Source organism: Pimephales promelas, chromosome 5 (genome assembly GCF_988280905.1).
Source record: "Pimephales promelas chromosome 5, fPimPro1.hap1.1, whole genome shotgun sequence".
Taxonomy (NCBI): Eukaryota; Metazoa; Chordata; class Actinopteri; order Cypriniformes; family Leuciscidae; genus Pimephales; species Pimephales promelas.
Genome location: NC_142773.1, coordinates 22,992,623 through 23,011,271, shown reverse-complemented (window position 1 = coordinate 23,011,271; position 18,649 = coordinate 22,992,623). Strand labels below are relative to the sequence as shown.

The 18,649-nt window shown below is 37.4% G+C and overlaps 1 protein-coding gene across 1 annotated transcript in view; it reads left to right on the top strand.

Moving 5' to 3' along the window:
- The window catches only part of clstn2a (calsyntenin 2a), a 232,097-nt gene that overhangs the window by 176,350 nt on the left and 37,098 nt on the right, over window positions 1-18,649 (top strand). Inside the window, exons 6-8 of the mRNA XM_039654681.2 lie at window positions 9,263-9,448; window positions 12,445-12,702; window positions 16,485-16,606. Of these exons, the coding sequence (XP_039510615.2) occupies window positions 9,263-9,448; window positions 12,445-12,702; window positions 16,485-16,606 (566 nt within the window). The remainder of the gene's footprint in view (window positions 1-9,262; window positions 9,449-12,444; window positions 12,703-16,484; window positions 16,607-18,649) is intronic.

Below are 18,649 nucleotides of genomic sequence, written 5' to 3'. Positions count from 1 at the left end.
ACCAAAGAGAGTCAAGTCCGAGTCGAGACCAGAGACCAAAGAGAGTCGAGTCTGAGTCGAGACCAGAGACCAAAGAGAGTCAAGTCCAGGTTGAGACCAGAGACCATAAAGGGTCGAGTCCGAGTCAAGACCGAGACCAAAGAGAGTTGAGTCCAGGTCGAGACCAGAGACCATAGAGGGTCGAGTTCGAGTCGAGACCGAGACCAAAGAGATTTGAGTCCGAGTCGAGACCAAAGAGAGTCGAGTCCAGGTCGAGACCAGAGACCAATGAGAGTCGAGTCCAGGTCGAGACCAGAGACCAATGAGAGTCGAGTCCAGGTCGAGACCAGAGACCAAAGAGAGTCGAGTCCAGGTCGAGACCGAAGAGTGTCGAGTCCGAGTCGAGACCAAAGAGTGTCGAGTCCAGGTCGAGACCAGAGAACATAGAGGGTTGAGTTCGAGTCGAGACCGAGACCAAAGAGTCGAGTTCGAGTCGAGACCAGAGACCAAAGAGAGTCGAGTCCAGGTCGAGACCAGAGACCGTAGAGGGTCGAGTCCGAGTCGAGACCGAGACCAAAGAGAGTCGAGTCCAGATCGAGACCAGAGACCATAGAGGGTCGAGTCCGAGTCAAGACAAAGACCAAAGAGAGTCGAGTCCGAGTCGAGACCAGAGAGGTTGGATAACCTAAGGTTGGGTCTCAAAACAGACTTAAAGCTATCTTTAAGAATATGTACAATATTTGGTGGTAACATAAAATTGCCACCATTCTTAAACAGTAAACCAAATATACCATGGAATCATGTACTCTGTAATGGTAAAAAGGCCACATAGTGGTGTAAAGGTAATATAATTATGACTTACAATTATTACAGTCAGTAAGTGCTCTTTAACAGAACATTACTGCACACAAATTCTGTGTGGCTCTTATTTGCAAACTGAATTATAGATGATAAGGTAGACATTTTCAATACATAGTTGAGCTAGAGGCTCCACATCACATCTGGCCAGGGTCCTGCTGCATTTGCATGCCGCGAACATTATAGTCTCAAGTCATGCGCACTTGCACACAAAAAAGTCAACAATCATTGGACGTTTCAATCAAACAACAATTTAAAGAAATATTAACATCAAATAATAATCATGACATATTTTGAATGGGACTCGAGTGGACCTAAGTCCGAGTCCTAATATGTTCGAATATGAGTCAATTCCGAGTCCATGACAAGACCGAGACCATTAAAATATGGTCTCGAGTCCGAGACCGAATCCAAGTCTCAAGTACACAACACTTGTCAATGGGGTCCAAAAAAAAAATTGGACCCCACTGAATTTAAGTTGTGAGTGAAACATCCTTTTAAGTAATAATAAAATTGACTTGAAGAGAGACTTGGAGAGTTGACCTGATTCATGTAAAAGATCTGACAAACGATTTGTTCAAATATTAGACATTCCTACTTCTCTTATGGACATGCTAAAAAATAATTTAGGTGGATGTTAAGATTTAACGTCCTGTGTGTAATGACTTTAATTGCAGACTTGACTTTCTGGCTCTGCCTTATATCCTCCCTCATCCTCTATCCACAAAATAGTCAGTATTGTGACTCAGCGGAGTAGTCTGTTCTCAGTGACCTCTCTGATCCCTTGTTCTGTTCTCCTCTCGTCTGTGGCATACACTGTTAGTGGTCTTAACTAGACAGATCGATATCTGCGGAGTCCTTCTTCCCACAGGGGCTGCACGGCAGCTTCAGCCTACAGTTTGTCCACAGACACTCACACTGACCTCTCGGAAAGAACCCATTATTTCTTTAATATCGAATGCCTACATAACAAAAAGACAATACCTTTTCCATATGCTGTGGTAATGGATTTGTTCTAAACAGTCAGCGGGCAGAGAATTCAACATTATTAAATCAGAGAAAAAGACGAGGCAGCATTTTTCACAGTTTACCTTCTTTCACACATCGATTGAGGTATGGAAAATGTCTGCAGATGAATTCAATGCAGGCATCAGTTGAGCAATTAAGAAGTGGATGTCATGGGCTGGAGAGACAGACGCCTAATCACTGTCATCTAAAATTGGGTTTCGAGCATGAAAAAAGACGAGAGATTTTTTTCTGTCTTCTGCCTGGAGGAGTTAGTCAAAGCCAAGTCCTTCTGATAAAGGAAACAACGTAACTAATCCAGACAAAAGTCAAACTTTGTCAATCATTCAGCAGCTACATTGTCAGATTTTAAATCATTCAAGACTTTTCATAAAAGGGATATTTCAAAATAAAATGAAACATTTTTTTTTTACCCAGCCTATTGTCATTCCAAACCTGTATGACTATTTCTATCTTACAAAACACGACTGAAGAGATGTTAAGACATATTTACTCTGTCCTATGTACAGTATGCATGTGTGGATGTTTGTGTTTATGTATAAATGTAAATTCATTGAAATTTATTTAAATGCATTCATTATTTATCATTGTATGGAAAAAGCAGCATGAATAATATTATTTTCCCCTTTTGTTCCATCAAATGAAAATCAGGGTTTGAAGGTGAGTAAATGATTTTCTTCTGGTGGACTATCCCTTTAAGACACAGATCGGTCTCTCTAACAAAATTCAACAACAAAAACAAAAGTCTTTTAATTGGAGACAATTTTGTCATTCAAACTTTAATCCCAGGAGTTGTCACACATCTCATCACATCTTTCTTTCCTCACACTTGTCAAGGTGACAGCACAGAAAGTGGGAAACTGTTCTGAGAACAGTATCCTGATTGAACCAATTATCGGAAGTGTGTTTGTTATCTGTTTGTAAAGAGAATTTTGGTGTGAGGTGACATGGATTTAGATGAGTTATTACCTGGAGAGAGGAACGCTGCTCTCTATGCCAAGAAGAGACTTATTCCACTTATTCACAAAATGCCAGACTTGAGCGTATTAACCACAAAGCTTGTAAATCCTCAACCCTTTGCAATACAGTTTTCATGTTGGGGTTTTGGCAGTGATACAGTTCACCAAGCATGTCTGTTTGACTCGGGGTAATTCGGTTTTCTTGTGCGCAAAGCCACAAAGTTTGTGTTCACAAGAACTTTCAAATCATTCCTGTCATACCTACTCAGTTTTTAGAGTCAGCAATTCTTTATTACCATGATTATTCACATTTACAATATTTACAAAGCTTTTTTAAAAGTAATTATAGCATGTCTAGAAAAAAAAAACAAAGAGATGTATTTGAAGAGTTCAGATGCAAAAGCCTCTAAATGCCATTTAAAATTTTCTTCTTTAATGATGATTTTTATCAAACTTGTATATTTTAGTTCAGTAATTTCACTTAAATAACAATTAATAGGTAATTATCATTGCCATTTAAGTGAAATCACTGAACTTAAATATACAAGCTTGATAAAAATTATCATTCTAGAAGAAAATTTCAAATGGCACTTAGAGGCTTTTGCATCTGAACTCTTCATTTAGCACACTTGTTATTTCAGGTAATCTGACCAACCCGGTCTCACCCCAAGACGTCATATAACTGACGTTTTGGGACGTCTTTTGACCATACGTCAATATTCGCCTTTTTAGGGCCCCCTTAAACGTCGGTAGATGAGGTTATGGGATCCTAACTCTACCCCATACCTAAACCTAAACCTAACCCTAAACCTAACCCGTCACCTAACTGACGTTAAAGGTAAAGCGTCAGTTGTATGACGGCCCGGGATCGCCATCTACCGACGTTTAAGGGGGCCCTAAAAAGGCTGATATTGACGTATGGTCAAAATACGTCCCAAAACGTCAGTTATATGACTTTTTGGGATGAGACTGTGTTAATCTGACTGTTGTAACACTAACACTCAATTAATAGTCAACATTTTTTTTTTTTAATTAAAAAAAAAAAATCTTTTCTCTTTACTGTATTTTGATTTAAGAAATGCAGCCTTGGTGAGCAGAAGAGATTTCTTTCAAAAACATTTTTGTTTCTTTCCGACCTCAAACTTTTGAATGATAAGAACACTTCTCAGATTAAAGTAGTTTGATTGGCATGGTAAAGTATTTTTCTCTCTCCTCAAGCACTCTTCGTTTGTCCGAGGGCCGGTACTGTTTCTCAGGTGAAGGCATCATCTAAAGCATAATATGGCCTTAAGGTGTGTTGACAGTCGCTGGCAGGCTCCTACGCCCAGAGAATAAGCAGTCATTGGCAGAGAGATTGCATGGCTTGTGTTCTCAGTTTGTTTCATAATAAGTGAGGTGGAAGTGAGGACTCAGTGACGATCATGACAGGCACCGCAGAGGTGAAGGGCGAGGATTTCTGGTTGTAACGCTTCCTGCTTGCATAAGCGTGTAATTGGGAAGCCATTCTTTGTCTCTGGTCAAATCCCGTCTGTCAACACTGATCTCTCCATCTTTTCCGTCCATCTTGCTGAGCCATCCACTGAGAGTGACAGATCTCTCATTGAGTGCAGAAGCCATAGAAAACTGGCACTGCCAATCAGGTCTACACTTGCACAAGCAGTGTACATGCCGTTTTCTGTGGGAAAAAAATATATTATGGATCAACATTTCGACATTTTATCCACTAGGAAAATAACGTTAATATAACGTGAAAATAACGTTGTGGGGTGGTGATGGTGCAGTGGATAAGACACATGCCTTTGGTGTGAGAGACTCAGGTTCGAATTCACTGTGAGACACCAATGTGTCCCTGAGCAAGACACTTAAGCCCTAGTAGCTCCAGAGGCGTGCGACCTCTGACATATATAGCAATTGTAATTCGCTTTGGATAAAAGTGTCAGCTAAATGAATAAATGTAATGTAAATGTGAATGCTAACTGAATGAGAGTAAGATGGATGGATGGATAGATGGATACCACAGCATAAAAGAAGACGCTAGCGATGACTGCCTGGTAAAATATCTGCAGTTGCTTTTCTGACAGATATTGTAGGATCCTTCTAAGGAAATAAAGTTTACTTTGGCCCTTCCTGTATAGGGCATCTGTGTTCTTGGACCAGTGGCGCCTCCAGAAATTTTTCATAGGGGTGGCCAGATGGGGCCAGTTAAAATCTTGGGGTGGCACACCAAAACTACAGTATAAACCATAATTTCAGAATTGTATTCTACTGTTCTAGTAAACCAGCCTGTAGAAAACTATCAGAAAGACTTAAGGAAACTCCTACTGATATACTTTGGTTTACTGTGTAATATTTAATGTTACTAATGATATTAGTAGGGCCCAACTAATATGTATTATATTGCATATAATGATATATATTATATGATATATAAGGGCCCTTGCCCCACAGCAAATTTCCAGATACTTACATAATTGTGATTAATTTAATCATTTTTAAGTTATTATTTTGCAGTGTAAGATACAGTTAACACCTTTAAACATTACATAAATGTATTATGAATTTTTAATAAACTTAATGAGTGTATAATGAGTGTATATATCAGCAGCAAAAAGTAATTCTTGAAAAAATCTGCACAGTAATTTTATAAAATATAAATATGTTAATAAAAACAAATTACTATTAGTTCTCTTTTAAAATTCAATCAGGCATTCATGTCACAATTTTATATTTATATATTAATGTCAAGAATTCAGAAGTGCATATATAGCCTAAACTACAAATAAATAATATACAATTAAATTATGCTTATTTAAAATGTATTGAGCAGGCTAGGTATAACAAAATATATTGGCTTTTAATAATATTTCAGTGCGCAAACCCATGATAACATGAAAAACAGAGCGGGTGCAGAATGATGTGCTCAAAGCAACTTGGAGTCACAGTGTGCAGCAGCACTGCGCTGCATAAGTGCGCATTTAAAAGCTCATGTCACAAATCGAAGAAATGTTGAGCGCACAAATCCTAGTGCGATTTGTTACTTTGTTTCACAGTTATTTTGTGTTTGATGCCGATTCATAATCCGTGTGATATGTGTGATCTAACAGTAACAAGCACACGGTAGTGAGTCGTTTAAAAACAGCAACAAACTCCAAGAAAATAAAGTAATTTTATGCGAATACACAGCCTTTTATCTACAGATCATGCATTTATAATGTGAATTGGAGAGAGTTTTACCGTGCATCCAAGAGGCGCGCGTGCTGTTTGAATATGAATGGAGAATGATTGACAGCCGCAGAGGAGGGAAAACGAGTTTCCGTATACTTTAATGATGTAAATATACTAATGTCCCTCACATTAAGCTATGGAATGACTTCAGATGACTTTGTCACCCAAACTGACGTGAAAAAAGCGGGAGGCGCCGAAAAGCGCGCTGTTTGCATCCCTGCCTGTCCAAACGTGGCAAAAACACATCAAAAAGCTGCTGTAACAGTGTACCATTTGGCACTTAAAAAGCACGTCATGACACATAATTCCCCGTCTTCTTTTACTTAAGAATATTTTTGACTTATTTATAAAATGCATAACTGATGCTACAAAAATTAATACTGGCCATTGGGGTGGCCAATGGGGTGGCCAGGAGTCGGCCAGGGGTGGCCATGGCCACCCCTGGCCACCCCCTGGTGGCGCCATTGTCTTGGACCAGTCCAGTCTGTCATCCAGCTGGAGACCTAGATATTTGTAGGTTTGGGCCATCTCCACACAAATGCCTTCTATGAACACAGGCTGCAGATGGGACCTCGGTCTCTGGAAGTCGACCATCTCTTTAGGTTTGGTAGTCTTGAGCTGTAATGCCTAAATTGGTTACCATAATAGGCTGTGCAGTGACGGAGCAAGTGCAGTTGCTAAGATGAAAAATTATCTAGATTGTGATAAGTATTTTATTTTATTTCATTTTATTTTATAATTTTGTGTTGTTTTGTATAACCTTCATGTTCACTTTTAAATTTTGTCAATATTTTGTCATGTCATATTCATTGATTTTTGTAGGATTAAAATGACATGCAATTCCCTTACAAAAGTTTATTTTTGCCATTATCAGCATAAATCCTTATAATTAAATCCATTACATAAAAATTGCATTAATCAGAAATACTTAATTTATTTGTGATTAAATATGAATAACTATATAAATATAATGGGTTTAGTAATTTTTCCTTAGTTCCTAGTCATTGTCAGTTTCCTTGGTTGTTAATTATTTTATAGATGCTTTTTAAATTAACTAACGATGAATGGGAACTGAGGAAATCCGAAAAAATCCGTTACATTTATATAGGCATTAATGTTTAATCACACACACACACACACACACACATACATATATATGTATATATATATATATATATATATATATACACACACACACACACACACACATATATATATATATATATATATATATATATATAGACTCTAAGTCCATCTAAAGCCTTTGTTTAATTTTAACATTTTTATCTTGGGTCTTCTACCCAAGTAACAACATTTCTGAATGGGCTGCGGCTTGGATTTAGTGAGTTTGAAGTGAAAGTATTTGATGAGTGTATACTATGTGTGGAGACTGAGAGCATTCACTCAATATTATTATCTCATTTTTGACAGAAGTGGCCTTTAGAGGCTTTTGAAGGGGTTTAAATCTGACCGCTATCATGTCCTGATCTTTTCCCACTTTTCCGCTCTCTAATATTTTCCTGTGACACTCCACTACACTCTCCAATTAGATTTCCAAAAACACAAACATAAAATTAAAAGAACCCCATAAATTTACAAATGCACTACTTCCAGTCACACAATTAGCATTACAGTCATCCGTGAACACCTCAAGGCAGTTTCATGGTGAGAACACTGTGACTGAAATGAGATGAGTTACCTGGCCAACTCATTTCCTGTCCACATCTCATGTATCAAGGCCCCATTCCCATTATTTTTCCATGAGTCGCTGGGAATCCCAGTCTTTTTCTTTTTTTTTTTTTTTATCCAGCACTTCCATTGGTAATATTAGTCCCTCTGCTGTTCTGCCATGACTTCTTGGTGTCTGTGGCATTTGTGAATAAGCAATGAATGTTTAATGCTGCAGTTAATGTTAATTCTCACCCTGGGGTCCTGAAATTGTCCTTCCATTGAGCAGAATGAGTCTGGCCTCTGGCTTTGGTGTGTTTGGATAATCAAGGGAATTATTCACTCTCCAGGGAGTAGATGAGTCATTACGCAGCGCACACACAACGTTGTTTTGATTCCATGCTTCCGAAAGCGCTGTGTTTCACAGTCCCGGTGCACATGCTTCCCTTGTGATGCTGGATTAAAAGCCAGTGTTTTAGATTCCCTTTAGTTGTTTTTCATAAAAGTTTGTTTGGTTGAGTTATAAAGCCTTTCTGCTCAGCTTATCTGTGGCAGAATGACTTCCTCAGATATTCATGAGGAACTTTTAAGACCTTTCCCTCAAAAAGAGGTAGAGACTGACACCTGTGGTACTGTACTGTCGCCCCATTTTATCCACAGTAGTGCCAATGAATAATGTAATAAGATATTCAGTTAGGGAAACGGGCTGAGGGAATATCTCTTTGCTGAAGTGAATACAAAGCACTTGGTTCTCTGAATTATACAGAGAGAGTGCATAAAGGCCAGCTAAGTAGAGGGAGATGTTTTATCTTTTTGGTTATTCTTACTCTGAGCTTCATGTTTTATAAAAAGCTCAAGACAGAGCAATGTAACATACATGAACACATATTAAAGCACATAGTGACGTGTCAGCCTTGACCAGGAGGAAAACGTGTCAAAGAAAGAAAATAATTCATCATGGATTCCTTTTTTTTTTTTTTCTTTGACCTTCGCTTTGCTTTTAACCATGGCTTTTATCACAATTGGTTTTACCTCTCCATGTTTGTACTGAAACATAAAAAAAAAGGATTCAGCTCAGATTTACAAATCTGATATGTGACGACCACAGATGCTGTTGCGACAGCACAACGAGTATAAAAGCAAATAGATGTGTGTCACAGTGGTTTTAACTTAAAGGGTGTTGAATGATGTGAATAAGTTGTGTAATTAATAATAAACGTAGGAACAGAAAATACAAACTTAAATATTGAGTATTTTAAATTGTTTGTTGTTTTTTGTAGTACTACCACTACTAATCATTATTATTGTTATTATTATTACGCAATAAATAATTAACCAAATAATGTAGTTTAAAAATGCATAAATAAACTAAATAATATGGTTCATTAGCCTAATTGTGGGCTGTTTGAATCGAGGAGGTCTAGTACCTGTAGAAAACCATCCATTAGCATTTCCATGTACCATGTATATTTACTTACACTGATTTTACATCTGTTACTCTTCAGTTCTCAAATGGCCAACATTCTCAAATGGTGTTTTCCTCGCAGGTTGGAACAAGCGTGTGGATTATGAACCTGGAACAGGCAGCAGGCAGCTCTTTCCTAAGATGCACCTGGAGACCTGTGAGGGCCCTTTATCTTCAGTGCGAGCCATGGTGGAGCTACAGACCAGCCATATTGGAAAGGGCTGTGACAGAGAGACCTATTCTGAGAAGTCTCTTCAGAAGCTCTGTGGTACGGCCAACTTCAGCACAAATCATACCAGTCAGTCCAGGACTGACTCAACTTGGGCTGATGAGCTTAATGAGTTTAATACAATTCACAAACTTTACCATTTACTACAGGAATGCTCAAAACTATTCACTTGGAAATAGGGATGCAGAGTATTAGGTTGTATAATTTGTTTCATATTGAGCTTGTAACAGTGGATAATGAATATTTAATTGTGCATGCATATTTCCATTATTTTTACATTTATAATGACCATTGCCATCAACTAAATTAATCTTTGAAAGCATTAATAATTTAATCACACTGTTCAATTTAATTTTAGCAAATCACAGCATGAATATTCTCTGCTCAAAATGTAGATCACAATGTTTTGATGCCCAAATTCATTTGTAGCTTTCAAAACAACTGATTTGATTTTTGTTTTTAATGTTTTATTGTTAAATCTTTCCCTGCCAGCGTTTTTGTTAAAAGTTGCCAGCCAGTGCCAGCTTCATTGATCATTTTCACAAAGTTGAATGGCTCCCAGAATATTTTGTTGTTTGAATACGATTGATTGATTGAAGTTTACTTCGAGAATAAATAAATAAATAAAAAGTATATATATGAAGTTCAGATGCAAAAGCCTCTGAATGCCATTTGAAATTTTCTTCTAGAATGATAATTTTGATCAAGCTTGTATATTTAAGTTCAGTGATTTCACTTAAATGGCAATGATAATTACATATTAATTGTTATTTAATTACTGAACTTAAATATACAAGTTTGATAAAAATCATCATTCAAGAAGAAAATTTCAAATGGCATTTAGAGGCTTTTGCATCTGAACTCTTCATATATATATATATATATATATATATATATATATATATATATATATATACTAACTCAATATACATAGATATATATATACATATCTATACATATACATTACAAATAATTACTATACACATATCTATACAAATATATGTATATATATATATATATATATATATATATATATATTCCTAAATACACATTACAATTATGATACACATATCCACACACATCTGAACACACTTCTCTAAATATCTGAACATGCAATATATCAAGAAATATTTCTGACAGAACAGACCCTCTGCTTTTAAACAAATAAAACCGTCTTATTCTGTTCCATAAAAAAAGCGGAGAAAATCGTGTTTTGTCAAAGACCAAGTCTGGATTACATTCAGATTGAAGATCAAAACATAGATGGAGTATCGAGTCCATCAACACCCCCTCAATGCTGTTAGGCAAAGACATATACTGTTTAATGTCGATGATTGCGTTTTGTCACGTTGATGATTCTCTTATTTCTGCTTTTTCTTCACACCGCGTTTGATCCGTAGATTCTGTACTCTTTCAGAATATGCCTAATAGAAAATTCCATCAATGACTGGAAAGCGTCGGCTCATAAATGACAGAAAATTCTGTCAATGGTGGGGAAAGAGTTCATTTATCTTGACAGAACAGTGTTGAATTTTAATGTTGGTCATTTATCAAATATGAGTCATAAAATGAAAATAATTATCATATTATTGGTGTGGGCAGAATTTTATCCCTACAATTCACCTAACCATATCTCAGATATTTTATTCCTTATATTGAATGTCCAACACACTTGTAAATGGGTCATAAAACAATTTTCACGTACTTCAGTAAATCAGTCGTTTTAATCTAATGAAAGAATCTTTGAGGCTGATACATCATGAAGTCAAAACCGCTGTGGCACTGATTTGTGAAGCATTAAGTGTCTTGATCTTTTTACTGTCTTGGCTGTCTCTCAATAATAATCATCTTTTTGGTGGCAGTTGCTTTTGCACAAGCACTACAGTTAACATAAATTAGTGTTTATTGTCTGAAAACTGGCATAAGTGTTTCTGAAATAGACATGTAATACATATATATTTTTAAAAGCACATCCAAATCATTTAAATACATGCATGCATTATGGAAATTAAAAAGTCCCACTTGTGTAATCATTAGTGCAACCTTCTTATTGACTGGACATTTGATAACCAGAGCCACCACTGAGACTCATGTAGTGCTAGACATTTGCTTGCGTAATGTAATCATTGACCTGTACCTTTACGGTATTTCTGGAAATGGAATCTCTCAGAAGAGCTCAGATGCTCACTTGAAGACTGGCGGTGAATTTATCGTCCAATATCGATCGGCAGAAATAAATACTGCATACCTTATAAGCAGCGGCGCTGCCATGTTCTCTCTCGTTTCTGTCTCTCTTTGGGCCTGTGGCGAAGTGAGTGATGTGGAGCTGTGGAATGAGAACACGCTGCTCTGACATCGGCGAGGCTCATCGCTCATTCTGTCCCTCTGTGCTGGCTGTCCTGTCACCCCTCAGTGAGGAAAAAAGATTCAATAACCTCCTGTAATCCCAAATAAAACATGTAGAGAGAGGCATGAGTGAGCGTGGGCAGGAGGGAGGAAGACAGGAGGCTAATCAAAGATTGATTTGTGGCACTGCTCTTGCATATTTCGGGCATCTGTACTAGACCTGTCCTCAAAGCGAGTGTGCCCACCATTTGTTATATCTCAGAAGTTTCTTATACTGCACGTTTTTAAAGGGAGAGTTCACTCAAAAATTTTAATTCTCTCATTATTGGAACATATTTATAACATATGCTTCCCAAGTAAGGATGAAGCCAAACTCGAACTCTTATAAAACCCGCATTAGCACCCATAGCTTAACGTGTCAGAGCCTTGCTAGGCCACGAGCCACGAGCTTCTATAATGAGACGATTGCTTTCAGAAATGACATTTCAGTCAGGGTTGAATGTGGGTCTCGGAACCAAATGTTATTTGCTTTTCATCTCTAATTTGATTTGAAGTGTGCTGTATGCACAGTATATTTGAATGCCAGGGCAACTAACATGATTTTAACTATTTGTGACAGACAGCTTGTAATTTTTCATTGCTGCATCTCACAGTAACCTAAACTAACCTTCGTGCTTTTATCTCCACAGGAGCAGCCTCGGGCAGCACAGACCTTCTCCCGGCCCCGAGCACGTCCACCAATTGGACGGCTTCTTTGCTGACAGACAGCGGCCGAGACAGCGACCTCATCTTTAGATTTGATGGGCGACAGGCGGCCAATATCCCAGAGTGGGTCGTGCCACAGAACTTGACAGATCAGTTTACCATAGCAACATGGATGAAGCACGGGCCAAGTCCTGGACTGAGAGCCGAGAAGGAGACATTGCTCTGTAATTCAGATAAAACTGGTGAGCTTTTTGTTGTGTTGACTCAATAGGCATGTGTGAAACACTTATGAGGGGCAGGGTCTTCGATTGAGACGGGTGTAGGGCACATGCGCTTTCTCTGTGCTTTCTCTCTCTCTCTATATATATACATATTTAAAAAAAATATATATATAATATTATCACTGTTCAAAGGTTTAGGGTCAGTAAGATTAACAATGTTTTTGATTGAAGATTCTTAGGCTTGACAAAGCTACATTTATTTGATCAAAAATAAAGTAAAATTATAGTAATGTTGTGAAATATTATTACCGTTTAAAACAACTGTTATCTATTTCTTTCGATATATTTTGAAATGTAATTTATTCAAGTGATGGCACATTTTCAGCATCATGACTCTTTATATTGATTTGGTGCTCATTAAACATTTCTCATTATTTATAAATGTTGAGAGTTTTGCTTAATGTTTTGGTGGAAACATTTTTTTTCCCAGTATTCTTTGATGAATATACATTTCAAAAGATCACTGTTTATTTGAAAGATTTTATTGTTACCAATGTTAATTTACTGTCAGTTTTGATCAATTTCATGCGTCCATGGTGAATAAAAGTATTATATATTTTTTTATATTAAAATATTACTGACCCCAAACCTTTGAATGGTATTATATATGTAGCATTTTTATATACTGTATATATTTGTGTTGTACCAGAGCAGCATTTGAGATTCAATGCGACGAAATTGGTCCATTGAAATTAGTTTCCGTTTATTATGATTTGAGACAGTCATGTTACGTTTTGATGTGCATCTTGGCATTTATTTAGCAATTGTGTGTTTCCATTCTGTTTTGTTTTTTTATCCCCAAATTCTGATAAAAGATATGTGAATGGAAACCTGGAGGCTACAATAAACAGTTGCAAAACATGTACAAAATGCATATTTGCTTTAGTGAATCAGATGTTAAAATAAGCCTTGCCAAAAAAACGGCATTAGCATGCAATAACTTCCTGTGTGTATAGGCCCCCTATAGTGCTAAACTATTTTAGATTATGTCTACGGTTTCCAGGACTGGCGGCCAAGACAAGATGATCAGTTTGGTAGAACTGAAGAGATCAGTGTTACAGATGTGTCAGACTAACCCGAGAAAAGTTTGATCAGTACCATACGATGCCCAGCAGCATTAGCGAGAGAGATTAAGTCTATGGATTAGATCTGGATTAAAGAGTGGTTCAGAACACAATTCTCTGGAGGTTAAAGGGAAACTCTAGCCAGGAAGAAATGCAGTGTGACTGTCAGTGTCTAGTTCTCCACAAAACCGAGTGGCCCTGATCGGGGCCGGCTGCTTGGCAGGACTTTTTCGAGTTCATTGATCCCAGGCGTCATGTTGATTGGGTGTGAGACTTAATCAATTTAACACGCACTAAAAGCAGTCACACGAGAGACATCGGACAGCGTTTCGGTGAGTATGGGCGCCATGTGGAGGAGACGTGGCAGCCACCTTGATCAATGAGAGGTTTCTGAGAAAGAGCATGAAAGCAGTCCAGACGTGCTTTGAGCGGCGACACGTGATGGACAGTGGAACATGTCAATATCAGTGAGAGAAAAGAAATCTTTAACAATAGTCTCAGATTGAATGCAGCTCTTTCATGCTTATCCTGTTAGGATTAACTTTACAACAGATTGACATTTGGTTTGGATCAAGCTGGAAAAAAAACAGGTAATAAGTTTAAGGTGGTCAAACACAGATTTGTGCGGGTAGCTTTTGTCACCTCTTTAACCACGGTGGATTGATTTCTGACTTAAAGCATTAAAGGGTTAGTTCACCCAAACATTTAAATCATGTCTCACCCTCAAGTTGTTCCAAACCTGTGTGAATGTCTTTCTTCTGCTGAACACAAGAGAAAATATTTTGCAGAATATGGTTTACCAAACAGTTGCTGGGCCCTTATTGACTTACGTATGTATGTATTTTTTTTTATTATTATTATTTATTTATTTATTTATTTATTTATTTTTCCCATATTCTTGTGCTCAGCAGAATAAAGAAATTCACACAGGTTTGGAACAACTTGAGGGTGAGTAAATGTTGACATAATTTTAATATATGGGTAAAATTTCCCTTGAAGCCGATAATTAGTTTCATGTTATGGCCGATGACTGATAAATGGCTGAATATAATTTTCTAATATTTAATCTAAAAAAAAAGTAAAATAAAACACTAAAAACTAAAATAATTGAATATGCAACAAGTGAATTTAGGCATTGTAACAAAGTTCAGGGAAGAAGGAGGCAGGAACCGGATAATAATAATAAAATAAAACTTTATTTAAATAAAATAAACAAACAAATTACCTGCCAGCAGCCCCTCGCGGACGACTGCTGGCTACCCAAAATAAAATATAAATACCGGCCAGCAGCCCCTCACGGACGACTGCTGGCTTACCAAATAAAATATAAATAAAAGCAGGCCTGTTCCTCTCTCGATCATCCACTCCATCGCTCCCCCTTTATGGCTCCGCTCCTTCGTGAGAGATGCGAGACCGGTGTGCCTCGCAGGTGCTGCTCATTAGCAATCGCACCACCGGCCTTGCGACTTTCTCTCACGTCCCTCGGCCGTCCTGCTCACCACAGGCATCACAATATGATAATGTTCTATTCAGTATGAAAATAAAATGTATATTAATTTTGAGATTTGCTAAAGATTAACAGTGTTATTCATTTATTTCTGTTATAAAGTTCAACTTCGAGTCCAAAATGATGGCAAAGGCAAACTAAATATAAAAAGAGAGGAAATATCTATAATGAATCTCTTCAGGATCACATGATCCTTCAGAAATCATTCTGATATGTATTTTATTAAAGCATTTTAAAAGTGATGTGATTAAGTCTGCAATTAATATTTTCTGTTTAATGCATACATTTTTTTGAATGCAATTATGTTGAAAAGCAAGACAGCGTGGCCGATCAAGGATGGTCCGCATGTAGGGCTATCCTATGATCACCCAGTCTTAAATTGAAGTGATTTTAAACCATTTAAGCATGATAAAGATGCAAAAGAGAACTCTAATATGTACTGGCACAATGTCTGTGAAGCAGCTCTCAGTGAACACATACATAGAGAGCCACTTCTTAGACAGCCTGCCTGTACCAATTTGAGTTCTCTTTTGAGTCTAGACGCTTTTTAACGAGAAAAAAAAAAAATCAACCAATGTCAAAATCTAAAATGAGTTGAAAAGTCTTAAATAAACATAAACGTTTGTACGAAGATCGGATGTGTGTCAGATCTGTGTGTATATAGCAATTTATTTGACTGTGATTTGTCAAACGTACTATTCATTAATTACTTAAATGTGTAAAAAGTGCACATTTTAAGCTCGTCATACCTGGATTTTTGAGTAGGTTTCAGGGAATCTATCCTTTCAGTCAGTCCGTCCCACTCTATTCCCTTTACCGTTTCTGCAGAGCCACAATTTATTTTGATTTCTCTCAATGTCAAGACTTTTCTCCTCATCTGAAGTCTAATCAAATGTAACAGCCTGGATTAGTTTTTCGAACATGACTATGCAGTTTTAGACAAGCTCTCGGCGCTAGACATGGAAATCTAGAAAAGTAAATCAACATGAATTTCTTACTTTGACAAGCATTGTGAGTTATTTCTTGAGAGTGATGTTTAAATATATATATATATATATATATATATATATATATATATATATATATATATATATATATATATATATATGCCCTGTGTCCCAGTGATACGTAATGCATACAGTAAACCTTCTCTGTGTTTTGCTTTTTTGCAGAGATGAACAGGCATCATTACTCCCTGTACGTGCACAACTGCCGTCTGGTGTTTCTGCTGAGGCGAGACTTTATTCAGCTGGACTCCTTCAGGCCAGCAGAGTTCCACTGGCGACTGGAACAGGTGAGGGGCCCCCGGGTGCCTGTCACACATGCCCTTCACAACATCACAACCAGCATTTTGATCAACAGGATAGGAAAAATGCCACACTGATCGGGCTCCATTTATAGTAATCACTTGTGATGTGAAGTTCGCTCTGTATAATTTTCAATTACCTGTTTTTGAATTATTCATTATCCGTATGGCTGATCTTTCCATTGCGACGAGTGATCTGTCACTGGTAAAATGATTATTATCAGAAGGACAAATTGGAAAGCTGACGCAAAGACAGCACTCGCGTTTTCTCTCCTAGTGCTTATTTGGCTCGTTTGTGGCTTGTTTGTGTTTGGAAACCTTGATTTTCTCAAATGTTCAACATTTCCCTTGGCTAATGTTGAGTGCGGAGTACGGACTAATCTTTTGATTGAGAGCACTAAATGGACTGTGTGTGTGTGTGTGTGTGTGTGTATGTGACACCATGCCTGTCAACGTCTGCCAAGGGGAACAGAGAGCCGAGGTGTGACACGTGTAATCAGTATGAAAAGCTCTCCACAGCAATGACCTCTCACAGGGAACATAATGATAGTCCTTCGCCCACGCCAATCCTTAACCACAAATTACACGCACATACACATTCTCACATCCAGACGTGCACTAGCACACATGCAGCTTCTCAAACCTTTTTGAGCTTTAGTAAATGAACAATAAGTTAGATGCACATTTGTTCAGTAAACACCCGTATATGCTGTTGAAAGATTTTTTTTGTTCTTTTCAAATACACAAAACAGGTCGATGTCTGAGAGGCCTTTGATCAATATTTCAGATTGATTACTGTAAGTAAAACTCTGGAGTGCACCAGCAAAGCAGGTTTTGGTCAAAGTCCAAATTCATGCTAGTGCCGCAATTTTTCGCAGTGTTTTTGATCAGCCGAACTATGATGCGAAGAATTTGGCCTCTTGAGCTGCACTTGTTTCCTCTCTGTGGCAGTTGTGGTTAAAGATCTGGGCTGGTTTTCGAAGCTCATACATCTAAATCCCTCATAGGACAAGACATGAGCTTTCGCTTCTGTGCCCTTGAGCGAGGCACTTAACCTCAGGTCGCTCCGGGAGAAGTGACCCTGAAAAAGGGGCGTTCACACTGACAGTGAATTGCAGTGATAAAGCTATTGGAAGGCACTCAACTTTCAGTTGCCGATTGGAGGCTACATAAAAACCGAGATACTGATGTTCAACATTATCCAAATATGCTGCAATGCGATTTGCCTCATTATACAGTTTAGCCGTTTCTAGCCACTAGCAACCAACAGAACAGCTACTTGGCAAATCTTATTTAAAATTGTGTGAGCAAACTTTAATAAGTAAATTGTAAATCACTTTGGATAAAAGGGAGGTTGGTGGCATTTTTTTTTTTTTTTTTTTTTTGGTAATCCAGCCCTTAAAATGTATATCAAAAAGAAATGTGATTGGTCGCTTTACATGTCACTTAGACAGTATCTTCCTGTCTAAGTTGGTGGTTCTTGGCCAGATTAAGCCGCAATATTATTGTCATATTGTTGTCTGGTTTGACTACACAGGACAGTATGCAACAAACTTAATTGGTCTTAATATTATTTGCTCCTATTTATTGATATTTGTTGCTTCCAATATTGGTTTGATCCGATATACATAACTGCGCAAAAGGTTGGGGTCAGTAAAGACATTTATAATGTAACAAAATATTTCTATTTCAAATAAATCCTGTTAAACATGTTCTATTCGTCAAACAATCCTAGGGGATTTCCACCGAAATATAAAATATATTGAAACATTGATATCAATAAGAAATGTTATTTGAGCCCCAAATCAGCATATATTAGAATTATTTCTTTAGGATCATGTGGCAATAAAGACTAGAGTAATGATGCTGAAAATTCTGATTTTCCATCAAGGGAATAAATTATATAAAATGTATTCCTTTGATGGCAAATCTAAATTTTCAACATCATTACAAGATAACAGTTATGTTAAATTAAGATATTTCACAAAATATTTTTCATTAAATACATGCCTAGGTGACACTTCTTTCAAA